The sequence below is a fragment of the Saccopteryx bilineata genome, chromosome 1, assembly GCF_036850765.1.
Source record: "Saccopteryx bilineata isolate mSacBil1 chromosome 1, mSacBil1_pri_phased_curated, whole genome shotgun sequence".
Lineage (NCBI taxonomy): Eukaryota > Metazoa > Chordata > Mammalia > Chiroptera > Emballonuridae > Saccopteryx > Saccopteryx bilineata.
Genome location: NC_089490.1, coordinates 175183916 through 175199477, shown reverse-complemented (window position 1 = coordinate 175199477; position 15562 = coordinate 175183916). Strand labels below are relative to the sequence as shown.

Sequence of the window (15562 nt, the reverse complement as noted above, 5' to 3'; positions counted from 1 at the left end):
TGCTCTAGTGTTTTGTTTAAGGCCACTATGTCTTTGTTGATTCTCTGTTTGGATGACCAATCTAGAGCCGTCAGTGGTGTATTGAGGTCTCCAAGTATGATTGTATTTTTGTCAGTTTTTGTTTTAAGGTCAATAAGTAGCTGTCTTATATATTTTGGTGCTCCTTGGTTTGGTGCATATATATTAAGAATTGTTATGTCTTCTTGATTCAGTGTCCCCTTAGCCATTATGAAATGGCCATTTTTGTCTTTGAGTACTTTTCCTGTCTTGTAGTCAGCATTATCCGATATGAGTATTGCTACACCTGCTTTTTTTTTGGATATTATTTGCTTGGAGTATTGTTTTCCAGCCTTTCACTTTGAATTTGTTTTTATCCTTGTTACTTAGATGAGTTTCCTGTAGGCAGCATACAGTTGGATTTTCTTTTTTAATCCATTTTGTTACTTTGTGCCTTTTTATTGGTGAGTTTAATCTGTTTACATTTAGTGTAATTATTGACACTTGTGAGTTCCCTATTGCCATTTTATATCTTGCTTTCTGTTAGTTTTGTGTCTTGTTTGATCCTTCTCTTTCGTTTTTCTATCTTTTGTTTTTATTTGGTTGTAATCCATACATCTTTCCTCTGTTGCTATCTTTTTTATCTCATGTTCTTCTGTGATGGTTTTTTCAATGGTGGTTACCTTTGAGTAAAGGACATCTTTTTAAAGGAGTAACTATACACTTTTAGTTGTTCTTCTGTATAGAAGACTCTGTACTCTCTGATATCAAATAGTTTCTTCATAAATGTTCATTTAGTTAAAATTATAATATGGTACCCAGTTGTGTGTAATGTATAAACATAGCAGTTATAATTTTATTTTCTTAAAATACTTTTGCTTATGCATTTCCTGCTTACACAATTACAAAACTAATTTTTGGGAAAATTCACTTTATTTTTCTGATATTAAAAATATAAATTAAAAATATATAAATTTATACTTCGAACTTAACATGTGCTTATAGTTACAATTTTAAGAAGCTATTACCCTGGATGATCCATATTTGTACATTATATATAGAAATGGTTATTTTTTACATAAAAAAAACTGTATGGCCTGACCTGGGTGGTGCATTGGATAAAGTGTCGACCTGGAAACACTGAGGTCGCCGGTTCAAAACCCTGGGCTTGCCTTGTCAAGGCACATATGGGAGTTGATGCTTCCTGCTCCTCCTTTCTGTCTGTCTGTCTGTCTCTCTCTCCTCTCTAAAATGAATAAATAAAAAAATATTAAAAAAAAACTGTATGGATTACCATACTGAAAATAAATTGCACAGATGACAACATAATAGACTATATTTAGAGGTTTTGTTTGTTTTATTTTGCTTTGTCTTAATACAATGAAGTTATTTTTATTTATAAAAATGTAACAATATTTCTGATTTTTATTTTTATAGATATTTTGGAAATATTAGGAGGTGCTTTAATCAATATTACTAACAAAAATAAAAAGTCCTTCACATTTCTATTGGCCAGTATGTATTTTAGATATAATTTTGTATAGTAGTTTCTATCTTAATTTACCTTATTAACCTACTTATATTTGATAGGAAGCCTCAATGTTTGGAGGTTGGTCAGGGTTTCAAAATATATCTAACCTTGTCACAGGGACTTCTAATACTTTGCAATTAGTATTCAGGACAAATGCTTTGGAAAACATTAAAGTAATTAAAGAGGTCATTAAAACAAATTTTAAAATAAGTATTTTTAATTAAATTTAATAGAAAATGCCAGAAACTTTTAAAGTTTAATATTGTTCAATATAAGATAATCAATACAATGCAGGTACATTATTAAAAGCAATAGCAATATAAGCATGCAAGAGTAAAAAACACAACTAGTATTTAAAATGTACAAGTGTTAAAATGATAAAGGTGATCCTAAAATGTAATATATAAAAGTCTAATAGTTGTAAATCAGAAAACAATATATCTGCATCTATTAAGGTAGTCCTGTGAGACAGATCCAATGAGAAAAGTGTGGATAATTATTTAAATAGTTATGTGTTAGCCTGACCAAGTGGTGATGCAATGGATAGAGCATTGACCTGGGATGCTAAGGACCCAGTTTCAAAACCCTGTGGGCTCACTGGCTTGAGCTTGGGATCATCAACATGACCACAAGGTCGCTGGCTTGAGACCAAGGTCACTAGCTTGAGCAAGGGGTCACTGGCTCAGCTGGAGAGCCCGGTTAATTCATGTATGAGAGCCTGGTTAATTCATGTTAATTCATTTTCAATGAACAACTGAAGTGCCACAATGATGAGTTGATGTGTCTTATTGCTCTCCCTTCTTCTCTCTTCTCTTCTCTTCTCTTCTCTTCTCTTCTCTTCTCTTCTCTTCTCTTCTCTTCTCTTCTCTTCTCTTCTCTTCTCTTCTCTTCTCTTCTCCTCTCTCTGTTCTGTTCTGTTCTCTTCTCTTCCTCTTCCTCTTCCACTTCCACTTCTTCTTTTTTCTCTTTTCTCCTCTCTTCTCTTCTCTTCTCCCCTCCCCATCCCTCCCTTTCTTTCCCTTCCTTTCTCTTTTCTCTCACTAAAAAAATAAAAATAAGTAAATGAATAGTTATGTTTCAGATTTATTAGGTGATCATAAGACAGTAGAAGAGGTAAAGGAAGTGAGTGAAATATATATACACATTCTTTATTGTTTCGTTTTTGTACCAGTTAACCAAGCTTGTTCAATATCAGAAAGTTTAGTGACATACGAAATAATGTTTACTTTCTTACTGTGTTTGTCAAAGTTAAAATTCATTGTTTCAATTAACTAGATATATTGCTTTTAATTATTTTGCTCTCTACAGCATGAATTATAATTGTTCAGCTGTAATGAAAGAACAACCTGGAGTAAGGAGGCGGGCCACACACTTTCAAGTTGAAATCTAACACAATGTAATACAAGTTGCTACACAGCCTGGCAGCAGACACCTGGACGTGTGACAGACCTTTCCACCTGTTCACCGTGCGTCTTTTTACAGTCACCACTCTGTTTTCCTGCCTAACTTTAGTTTTTCATCTTTTCAGGTTTGGATTTATTCTTCACAAAGATGAAGCTGCATTACAAAAAATTGATCTTGAGACCATGTCATATATCAAGACAATTAACCTGAAGGACTATAAGTGTATTCCTCAGTCGCTGGCGTACACACACCTGGGAGGATATTTCTTTATTGGCTGCAAGCCCGACAGCACTGGAGCAGTTCCCCCACAGCTCGTGGTGGACAGCGTAACCGACTCAGTCATTGGATTCAACAGAGATGTGACGGGCACTCCATATATCTCTCCAGATGGGCACTATCTTGTCAGCGTTAATGACCTTAAAGGTCTTGTCAGGGTCCAGTACATTACCATCAGAGGAGAAATACAGGAGGCTTTTGATATCCACACGAATGTGCACATCTCCGACCTGGCATTCCAGCCGTCCTTCACGGAAGCGCACCAGTACAACATCTACGGCAGCTCCAGCACACAGACTGCGGTGCTCTTCGTGGAGCTCTCCTCGGGGAAGGTGAAGATGGTCAAGAGCCTTAAGGAACCTCTCACGGCGGAAGAATGGCCTTGGAACCGGAAGAACCGGCAAATCCAGGACAGTGGCTTATTTGGGCAATATCTGATGACACCTTCCAAGGACTCTCTCTTTATACTAGATGGACGACTCAATAAGTTAAACTGTGAGATCACTGAAGTTGAGAAAGGAAATACAGTGGTTTGGGTTGGCGATGCCTAGGAACCCTAATTAGATAATTATCAAATGAAGAGTTCGCCAGTACATTGCACTTAAGTCACTGTTTAAATTTACAGCTTAATTTTTTAAGTTTATATCCTAGTCAAACATAACTAACTTGGTTGGCCCAAACAGGTTTTTTGTTTTTGTTTTTTTTTGGCATAAAGAAAACATACGCTTAGTAACATAGGTTAATTAGAAATTTTTAAGACAATATTTAATGAGAAACTATATTAACACAAGAATTCTATCTATAATTATGGTTTAAACCAATAAAATAAGAATTTATGTACTTAAACCATTGCAGGGAATTTCAGATGACTTTCAGCACCATTTTACTTCAAGGGTGGTTTATTGGTTTTTTGGGGGTATTTTTCTCTCTGGGGTTTTTTTTTTTGTATGCTTAAAGCAGAAATAAAAGGTATTGTGCAACCCTAAAATTTTTAAGTCAAAATATTCTGTCCCATTCACTGTTTATAATCTTTTGTGCCTTGAAGGGAATGTCACAAGAGGAAAAGGAAAATTAAAAGCTGCATAATGAACACTCTTATAACTATACATCCCATCATTAAAAGAAAGATGTTTAACATCTCTTGCACTAAATCCTGCCTTTAGTCATTTGCTTAATGGAATATCATTTGAAGGCATAAATTGGCCTTAGGTTGTATGCAAGTGAGGAATTCGATTTGACACTTATGGTGCAGCAGGTTTTGGAAAATGGGGAAATAGGAGGAAAATATAAAAATGTTTGCAATGTATTCACTATTCATTTTGCTTTCAATCACTAGAGTGTATTATGTTTATAATGCAAATTTGGAATGTCAACTGCTTATAAATATTTATTATTAGCAGAATAGATTTTTTTTTCGTGTAGCCCAGTGTTGCATCAGCAGGAAATCTCATTTCTAAAAAGAGAAGCATTATTTGTCTGCTTAGAGTAAACCCCATATAGGGAAATTAACATGAAGGAGAGACAACTGGCTAGAGAACTGATGAGTAATGTTTAGGGGAATTAGTTTACAAATTAGGATTAGGGGACAGCTCCACAGTGATGAGTAAAGATGTATGGCATTGCCTTTGCCATTTAAATATAACCTACCAAAAACTTTATTTTCTAATAACTTCCCTAAATGACTTCTCTTCAATTCCTTCATAATCCTTAAATGACCCACTCACTAACTGTGTGCTGTAGTTTGAAACCTAACTAAACCTCTCATTTGAGACACTGCATAGAAGTAAAAAAGTATTTCTTTTTTTTTTTAGGGGTAAACATAAAGCCAGTGGAAGTGGATTAGATCTATAGAGTTGGTTTATTGAAATAAGCAGATAATTATAGAATTAAACAATAGCTTACTTATTTTGAGAAGCTACTTACTTAATTTTTTGCTTTGTTGCTGTTAAAAATGCTAATGGACTGTTGAAATGACCTCCATTTACTGAAGGTAATCCAAGAAGGTCTTTTTTAAACACAAATTTTACTCAAGTTTCAATTGTGTAAAACTGCTTAGAAACCTGAAATTTTATAGTGTGTAATATCTTCTGTGTATATAGCATCCTGAACTGTGTGATACAATAGATTTCTTAGCTTAAGGAAACATTCAGAGATAGATTTCATAAACAACAAAAGTCAGTTTATGTTTCTACGTAGCTGCTTTCCTTTTTAGCAATTTCCTTCTTTGTAAACATGAACCATATAAAGTGTCCGTGATCTAATGATTTAATGTAATTCAATGTAAGTCTTTCTCATACTCCTTCTTTGATACCTACACCATGTGGATGCTCGCTCTATAGATGCTGCTTGATCAAAGGAGAATAAATCTCTTACATTTTAATCTTTGAGAGTTCAGTCCATTGTTTTAATGTGCAGACAAATGTTTTGGTTTTCCTTGTATTGCTTCAAACAGTCTGGTATTCTGCATTATTTAAAAAGTGATAGGTGCCTGACCTGTGGTGGCGCAGTGGATAAAGCGTCGACCTGGAAATGCTGAGGTCGCCGGTTCAAAACTCTGGGCTTGCCTGGTCAAGGCACATATGGGAGTTGATGCTTCCAGCTCCTCCCCTCTTCTCTCTCTCTCTGTCTCTCCTCTCTCTCTCTCTCTCTCTCTGTCTCTCCCTCTCCTCTCTAAAAAATGAGTAAATAAAAAATAAAAATAAAAAAAATTAAAAAAAATAAAAATAAAAAATAAAAAATAAAAAAAAATAAAAAGTGATAGGATGTGGTAGAGGGTGATTAATATCAATTAAGATAATTTATTCCCTTATAAAATGGAATATTACTAGGCTGTAAAAAAAAGAAAAAAGGAAATTTACCTTTTGCACTAACACGGTTGAATCTGGAGACTATTATGCTAAATGAAATAAGCCAGTCACAGAAAGACAAGTATGATGTAATTTTACTTATGTGCAGAATCCAATGAACAAAATAACAAACAAAATGAAACAGACTCATAGATACAGAGAGGAGATTGACAGCTGACATAGAGTAGGTGGCGTTGGAGGGCTGGGTGAAAAAAGTGAGGTGATTAAGCAAAGAAAAAAAACTCAGACACAGACAAGAGCATGGTGATTAGTAGAGAGAAAGGGGGTGGAGGGAGCTAGAAGAGGGGAAAGGGTGAATAAACGATGGAAGGAGACGACTTGGGGGGGGTGAATGCACAATACAATCAACAGATGATATACTCTGATTTATATCTATATAATTTTATTAACCAATGTCACCCCAATAAATTTAATAAACATATTTTAAAAGCAATTTAGTTTGTCTTTGTATAAACAATTCTAAGTTGCTATATCCCTTCATATACAATGTTTAAAGCAAGGAATTTATCCTTTTTCTGGTGTCTATTTTTTAGAATCCTTTCTTCTGCATTAACCCTTCGAGTAGTACAAATGTTCGTGTGCGTCCTTGTGCCACCTGACCATCCAGAGTACGATCAATTTATTTTAAAAATGTGTAAGGCAACATTAAAAAAAGGAAAATGTATGTTTTTCTTGTTTCCATAAATTGGTTATCACACAAAGATGATTTTAAGTTAATAAAACTGGAACTGGAACTAATTTCATTTTTGGAAAAACAACTCACTCCTGGGGGTCAGCGAGCATGAAAAAAATTCACTACCCAAAGAATTAAAGGAATGAGTACAGAATGGAATAGCTAAAGTAAAAAAGGGAAATTCTTTTCTTTCCACATCTGTATACCATTAACCAAACAAATACTTAGCCACTCTTTTAAACATTGTAAAATAAAACTGACATTTGTGATTCTTTGAAAAAAGCAGATGCAATACCATATATTTTGAGGTAGATATTTATTTTATTGAGGATGGGGGAAAGAAAGTAAAAGCGAACATACACAGCATCAGCATTATTATATGCACATCCTGATAAAAGTATATTTCAAATAATGATTTCATCAATAATGTGTAAAAAACTATAATAAAATGATGTGGTAACTACTCTATCAAGGAGGTCTAACATCAAATAATAAATTTTTAATACGTAAAAAAAAAGTATAAAGTGATAAAACATGTTGAAATGATTTTTTTCCCCTATATAATTACCTCATGATAATTTTTGGATGCAACAAAGGGCATTACATGAGAAAATATGTGAAACCAAGAATAGGAATAAGATGTAGAAGAAGTAAATATTTATATAAGGAAAGTGATATAGATAAGGTAAGAAAATAGGTTCTCATCAGATTTTGGAAGGAGGTGAGAAATAAAACCAATTTAAAGAATATGAATGAAATCAAGACAATAAGGACTCAACAATTACTTTTAATAAAGGGAAATGGCAGTGAAAACAACACTTTTAAATTTATTATTATAAATTTTTATCTATTTTTTTAAATTGACCCTTATTGAGGTGACACTGGTTAACACAGGTTAATACAGGCTTCAGGAGCTCAATTCTACAACACATCCCTGTAACCATATTGTGTGTCCATCCCCCCAAATCAAGTCTTCATCTACAACTATTTATCACCCCCATGCCTTTTCCACTTCCTCCCTGCTTCAATCCCACTACCCCAGCAATCTCCACACTGGAATGAAGATTTGAATGAAGAAAAAGGGAATTAGAGGACAAGATATAAATTGGGAGACCACTGCAACAATGTAAGTTTATGGTCTTTAATAATCTTTAATATAAGACAATTATTGAATACATTAAATTATATATTATAAAATAGGGCTTGTGAAGGAAACATACTTAAAATGGCAAATGGATAAATATTAATCAGAGACAGACATGAAAGGTCTCAAACATAACGTCCTTATAGAAATAAGAAATTCAGGAAGAAGAAACAGATTTAGGTGAGAGAAAAATTTAAGTAAAAGACAAATTAAAATACTGGGCAAGGGAGTATATTTCTAAAAGAGTGTCATCATGTATAACAAACCAAAGTAATTTTTCAGAAGTCATTCCACTTTCTATTTAATTATATCGATGTAAAATTAAAGCATTTTTAAAAGATATGCAATTTAAAACCTCATCACCTTTCAGATCCCACTCAAAAGTTTATTACAGGATTTTGTTTATATAAAAACAAAACAGGTGAATTGACTGAATTTTACATTCACTAGTTAAGAGTTTACAAAATGGCCTGACCTGTGGTGGCGCAGTGGATAAAGCATTCATCTGGAACACTGAGGTCACCTTTTCAAAATCCCTGGTTTGCCTGGTCAAGGCACATATGGGAGTTGATGCTTCCTGCAGGATCCTCCCCTTCTCTCTCTCTCTCTTTCCTCTCTAAAATGAATTTTAAAAAAGTTCTAAATAAAATTTTACGAAATGAAATAGTATGTTCAATCATATCTGACAATGTAATTTTTTTTGTGTGTATTTTTCCAAAGTGAGAAGTGGGGGGCAGCAGACAGACAGACTCCTGCATACACCCTACAGGGATCCACCCAGCATGTCCACCAGGGGGTGATGCTCAGCCCATCTGGGGCGTTGCTCTATGGCAACTGGAGCCATTCTAGCGCCTGAGGCGGAGGCCATGGAGCCATCCTCAGTGCCCCGAGCCAACTTTGCTCCAGTGGAGCTTTGGCTGTGGGAGAAGAGAGGGACAGAGAAAAAGGAGAGAGGGAAGGGTGGAGAAGCAGATGGGTGCTTCTCCTGTGTGCCCTGACTGGGAATTGAACCCTGGACTTCCACACGCCGGGCCAACGCTCTATCTCTGAGCCAATCAGCCAGGGAAGACACTTAAATTTTTTTTTTTTTTTTTTCCTGAAGCTGGAAACGGGGAGAGACAGACAGACTCCCACATGCACCCGACCGGGATCCACCCGGCACGCCCACCAGGGGCGACGCTCTGCCCACCAGGAGGCGATGCTCTGCCCCTCCGGGGCATCGCTTTGTTGCGACCAGAGCCACTCTAGCGCCTGGGGCAGAGGCCAAGGAGCCATCCCCAGCGCCCGGGCCATCTTTGCTCCAATGGAGCCTCGCTGCGGAGGGGGAGAGAGAGACAGAGAGGAAGGGGGGGGGGGTGGAGAAGCAGATGGGTGCTTCTCCTGTGTGCTCTGGCCGGGAATTGAACCCAGGACCCCTTGCACACCAGGCCGACGCTCTACCACTGAGCCAACCGGCCAGGGCTGACAACTTAAATTTTTAAAGTGAGAGAAATAGTAAGAAAAATATTGTCATCATGGAAATCAATATAATTTAAAGTAAAATCACAATTTACAGCCCAACATTACACTACTAGGAACTTGTCCATGGTCACTTGTCCATGTATAAATATTTATCATTTAGCTGTTCTAATATGAATGGGTAATGAGAACAAAAGCAGTATCTATCAAAAGTCTATTTTTACATTTCCTCCAAACATTTACCTTCTCATCATCCTAGAACACTGTCTTTACAAGAGCATATTAGCATGGTTTTATTTATTTGCAATTAATACATCACATAATCCTATTAGTAAGTGAAGAAAGTGCTTGGCTAATATTCATCAGCAAAATGTACCCACTGCACAGCTATTCTACAGTAATTTACAGCTATAGTTGGTGAATTAGAAAAGTTTTAACGTTTGTCATTTTATAGTAGAGTTCAGGAATCATAAAATTCTCAATATGCCTATCCACTTTGTCTATATTCATTTTCACAATTTTATTAGCATCTAACATGCTATATAATTTACTGTGTATTTGTTTATTAGTTGCATAACCCTATGTAACACATTCACATTATGCAACCCAATGAAAACAGTGGTTTTTAGGGCTTTGTATGTAGTAGGCACATATTAAATAGTTAATAAACATATATGATATGATTGAAGTGCTATTTTAATTGAACTCAAAATATTAGTCTTTATAGAATGTATGTTTAACTTTTGGAGAGTCTCAAATCACTATAGCAATGCCTTGAATGTTATTAAATGGTGATAATTAAAAGTAGCAACATTCCAGCAGGTGTTTTCTATTTAATATTCTCCAATTCTCTAGTGTATTATAGCTAATAAACATATAATGAATATTTGGATAGATGAGGTCTTTTTAAACATTTGCCATCTCAAATTAAATGTAATTGCCTATGTAAACATGATGCTTGTTTTCTGAAAGATTAATTCTTTTAATATAATATTCAACTCTAGATTAATATACATCATCTTTTAATTATTTATAAGCAAATAATCCTTTATATATAAACCTTGCCACAAGAAGCATGCTTATATTAAATAAAAATATAGCATTCTGCAAAAATATCAGCATATTTTGAGATAAAAATTTGTATTTCTTGTTTAAGATGAATCCATCAAGTCAAAACTTTATCATTAATAGTTGAAATTAATGACATATATATACATATGTGTGTGTGTGTGTATAATTAGCAACAGATATATAAAGAGAGACAAAGAGAGGGACAGATAGGGACTGCCAGACAGGAAGAAAGAGATGAGAATCATCAAATATTTTGCAGCACCTTAGTTGTTCATTGATTGCTTTCTCATATGTGCCTTGACCAGGTGGCTACAGCTGAGCCAGTGACCCCTTGATCAAGCCTGTGACCTAGGGCTCAAGCCAGCAACCTTGAGCTTCAAGACAGTGATCTTTGGGTTCAAGCCAGCGACCCCTCACTGAAGCTGGTGAGCCCACGTGCATGTCAGCGACCTCAGGATTTCAAACCTTGGTCCTCAGTGTCCCAGGCCCATGCTCTATTCCAGGGATCCCCAAACTTTTTACATAGGGAGCCAGTTCACTGCCCCTCAGATTGTTGGAGGGCCGGACTATAAAAATAACTATGAACAAATCCCTATGCACACTACACATATTTTATTTTAAAGTAAAAAACCAAAGCGGGAACAAATACAATATTTAAAATAAAGAACAAGTAAAAATTAAATCAACAAACTGACCAGTATTTCAATGGGAAATATGGGCCTGCTTTTGGCTAATGAGATGGTCAATGTGCTCCTCTCACTGACCACCAATGAAAGAGGAGCCCCTTCTGGAAGTGAAGTGCCGGGTGGGGGGGATAAATGGCCTCAGGGGGCCACATGTGGCCCGCAGGCTGTAGTTTAGGGACCCCTGCTCTATTCGCTGAGCCATCACCTGGTCAGGCAACAAGTATTTTTAAACTTCTATTATTTGATGAATTTATGTTTCCCCCAAAATGCAACATGATATAATAATGAGCCTTGATTTCTCACTCTTTTTCATCATGCACAATACTTTTCACTGTTATCCAACTATATTCAATCTTTCTTTCCATTATTGTTTCAGTTTCTATTTTGCTAATATTATTAGTTATGAATACTTGGACCAAGTGCCACCATCCAAATATAATTATACTGTTTACAAAACATCATAAAAAGATATAACCAATGTACTATTATACTTGAAATGCTGAGGTACGTTATTTAGGAATTGTAATTTCAAACTGTCCCAGATAATTTCACACTCAATTTTTCTTCACTAAAAGTTTTTTTATTTTTAAATCCTCTTAATTCTTTTCTATAAAGCTCATTATTATGATATATTTGTTTAACTTATAAAAACCAAGCTGATCTATGTTTAATAGTCCAAGTTAGGAGAAATACACATAACATGGAGGACTGTGGAAGAAATTATAAGGAAGATACATAGAGTCTGTGTAAGGTATGAGGAAAGGTTACCTATAGATCCAAGGTAAGTAAATTTAAGGTTCACAGTTTAATAATATTATAAAAAGTTTTAAAATAACCATTATTGGTAATGAGATTCATGCTGATTTGATTTATAAAAGTTTTGGGTTGCAATATTAGGCACCCTGCTACTTGGTTTGTGTTAATTCTGTAATCTCATTGTTACTGGAAGAGCTTCTATTAAGTCCTCCCTTAGGTTTCCATGTCAATAATTTGCCAGAAAAAAATTATTGAAATGAAAGTACTCTCTTGCTTACTACTGGCAGCTAGCAGAGACTAACCTCTTGATCATGTCAGACAACGTTACCAAATTACTAAAATATACATTATGAAATGGATATTATCCAGTATGTTGAGCAAAAATTTGATGTCCATAGCATCCCACTGATAAGGCAGAAAACCCACCCTAGTCTAGACAAGCCAAAAATACTGAAGCTGTGTTCAACTTTGCCCCAACTTATTTTCATGTTGAAGTCTCAGTCAAAGTAAGGAAATTCAAGAAGACCAAAGACTACATCAGCCTACTGTCACCCAGAGAAAAATGTGTCACTGTTTCTACCTCCCATTCTAGAGTGGTAACCAGATATTATGCAGAGGAGAAGCAAGTCATAAGAACAAATAACTTTAAAGTTACCCTTAAAAAAAGGACTTTATTGAAACATTTCCAGACAAACAAAACTGAAATTATATACTGCTTACAGAACTAACTTAAAATAAATTCTTAAGGAAGTTTTCAGCATAAGAGTACATGACCCACAAATAGTATGCAAATCATCTAAACCAGTGGTAGTCAACCTGTTCCCTACCGCCCACTAGTGGGCATTCCAGCTTTCATGGTGGGCAGTAGTGGAGCAACCAAAGTCTAAATAAAAAGATAGATTTAACTATAGTGAGTTGTTTTATAAAGATTTATTCTGCCAAACTTAGCAAAAAAAATCTGACATAAAGTACTTGGTAAGTAATTATTATTATATGCTTTAACTTGCTGTAACTCTGCTTTATAAATTTTATGAAGTAAAGTTACTTCCCTACTTTATAAATCACCATTACTGTGGAATCAATGGGCGGTTAGAAAATTTTACTACTAACAGAGATACAAAAATGGGCAGTAGGTATAAAAAGGTTGACTACCCCTGAACTAACTGAAAATGACCTTAATAAATTATCCAACAATTGCACTTTTAAACATTTATTCCCTGAGAACTGAACTGTAAGCTTTTTACTTACAGAATTTTGAACATGAATGTTTATAGCAGCTTTACTTACAATGGCCCCAACCAGAAAGTTTATTTAATGCTTTTCAATGAGTTAATGATTTCACATACCATGGAAGCTCTATATCATGGAATATTCCTCAAATATTAAAAAAAAAAATCAAACTACTGATAAATACAACAATGTAGATGACCTTCAAGAAAATAAAGCTGAATGGAAAAAGGCAATCACAAAAGAACACATACTGCATGATTTCATTTATATAACATTTGTTAAATAACATAATTATAGAAATGGGGTGACTATTGACTACCACGGTTGGGAATGAGGTGGAGTGGATAGAGCTATAACAGAGGGAATTTGTGATGGTATAGTTAAGTATCCTGATTAATGGTGGTTACAATAAGCTATACATGTAAAAAAATTACATAGAGCTACACACACACACACATACATGTATAACTGTTGAGATAGAAATAAACTCTACCTTCTGAATAAAGGTAATTTCCTGGTTTTGATGATACATTTATAGTATGCAAGATGTTAAAATTGGTGGAGACTCTATGAAGAATATGCAGGATTTTACTGTATATATCTTTATAACTTCTTGTGAATCTATAATTATTTAAAAATAAAGTGTTTTAAAATTTGCATTTATATTGAAATAGAGTACTACATTTATATTAATGTCAACTATTATGAATGTAGTGAGTAAAATATATATTTGCCAGAATGAAAACCTTGATTTACAGTCTAGTCCTGTAGGTTCTTATTTTGTGACACAACCCTGGGAATAAGTGTCATTATGAGTGTCACTATGTTCCTGAAGAAACAGAAACCAAAGCCAAGAGGTGGCTGTGATAGTCACATATTTTCTAAAACTATATATCATTTTTAATTTTAATTTTTATTTATTGATTGATTTTCAGAGAGAAAGGAAGAGAAACATTGATTTGTTGTACGACTTATTCATGCCATCATTGGTTGATTTTTGTATATGCCCTGATGAGGGATCAAACACACCAACTTGAAGTATTAGGAGAATGCTCTAACCAACTGAGCTATCCTGTCAGGGTATGTATTTTTTAATAAAATTATATGTAAAATTTAAATATATTAGGTTGAAGAAATTTGCAGAAATATTTCATTTGATATGATGATGCAGCCATCAGAAGGCAAACAGTCTTTAGAGTTTTGATGTCTACAGATTGCCCTGTTCCAAAGAGAACTTCTGTGTCTTCACTGTCCTATGCATGGCCACGTGTCACCTGGGATTGGTAGACACTTGAAATGTGGCTAGTGTGATTGAGGAATAGTACTATATTTCAGATATAATTTAAGTTAATTAAATTACATTCATTGCATTTTAATTTAAATTTTGGTGTCAACTACATATAGCTACTATCTTCCGTATTTGACAGAATCAGCCATTAAATTCTAATTTGAAACCATTAACTTGACCCTGATTTATTAATGTCACCCCATTAAAATTTTTTAAAAAAGAAAGAAACTATTAACTTAGTCGAAACAAGCCTTCTGATTGAGCACATAGGATATCCGGCTTCCAATATACATTCTCTGTTTTAGTACTTCTTATCTGTGTAATCCCTATTAGGCCATAATCTGTGTGACATTGCTCATATACCTTTGAAATGAAAGAATTACAACACTTTAAGGTCCATGTTTCTATACATTATCTCATCTCCCATTTTATTTAAAATATTTATGTCTGCCTGTACTCCCTGCTCTACCACTTATCTTCATCTCAGTTGGTTCATATGCAATAGATAATATTTTTCAATACAAATCAGATTGTAACCCAAGGGACTAGAAAGCAAGGCTCTCTCCCTCAATGGCACTCGTGCTCTGTTAGAAGTGGTGCTTTTCGAAACCGACTGATTGGATCACAGAGGTGTAAATGCACTTTCTCCCACGGAGTCATACATAGTCTTCTATGACTTCTATCAGGTAGTGGGTGGCAACAAACTGTCTGACAAGACAGATTTTCAGAGCATACTCCAAGTGATGGGATTACAGAAAGGACAACATTTAAAAAATCAAATTAGTGTCAATCCTATGGTTCTTTCACACTAGAGGAGCAATTGCTTCACCTTACCGGTTTTACAGGAGATTTAACAAAGTAACAACACTGGCATTCTCTTCTTACAGAGATTAAGACAGGCTTTATTTGATATGTCAGGGTGTCTGTTTTACTGAGAAAGTTTCTTGGGATTTAGTTCAATTAAATTAATAAAGGCATGCTGACTCAGAATCGGATACTGTGTGTTGCCAGGAAACAAGGTGAATGAGATACTGTTGCTGTCCATAAAAAGTTTCCAATCTGGTGAAGAACAAGGACCAAATAAAATAAATATGTTGAAGTTGTTCAGCAACTCTTAAACTTTGTCAAATAATAGCTTACAATTTTGTTTTGTAGCACTGCTAGTTTGAGCACTTGCTAAT

General features: G+C 34.8%; 1 protein-coding gene across 3 annotated transcripts in view; it reads left to right on the top strand.

The window, feature by feature from the left end:
- Positions 1-6254, top strand: part of FSTL5 (follistatin like 5) — a 699550-nt gene extending 693296 nt beyond the window's left edge. For all 3 annotated transcript variants that reach the window (XM_066280005.1, XM_066280011.1, XM_066280003.1), the window contains 2 exons: positions 3057-5692; positions 5970-6254. In XM_066280005.1, coding sequence (XP_066136102.1) covers positions 3057-3759 — 703 coding nt within the window. In that variant the 3' untranslated portion in view covers positions 3760-5692; positions 5970-6254. The remainder of the gene's footprint in view (positions 1-3056; positions 5693-5969) is intronic.
- Positions 6255-15562: the final 9308 nt, after the last annotated feature.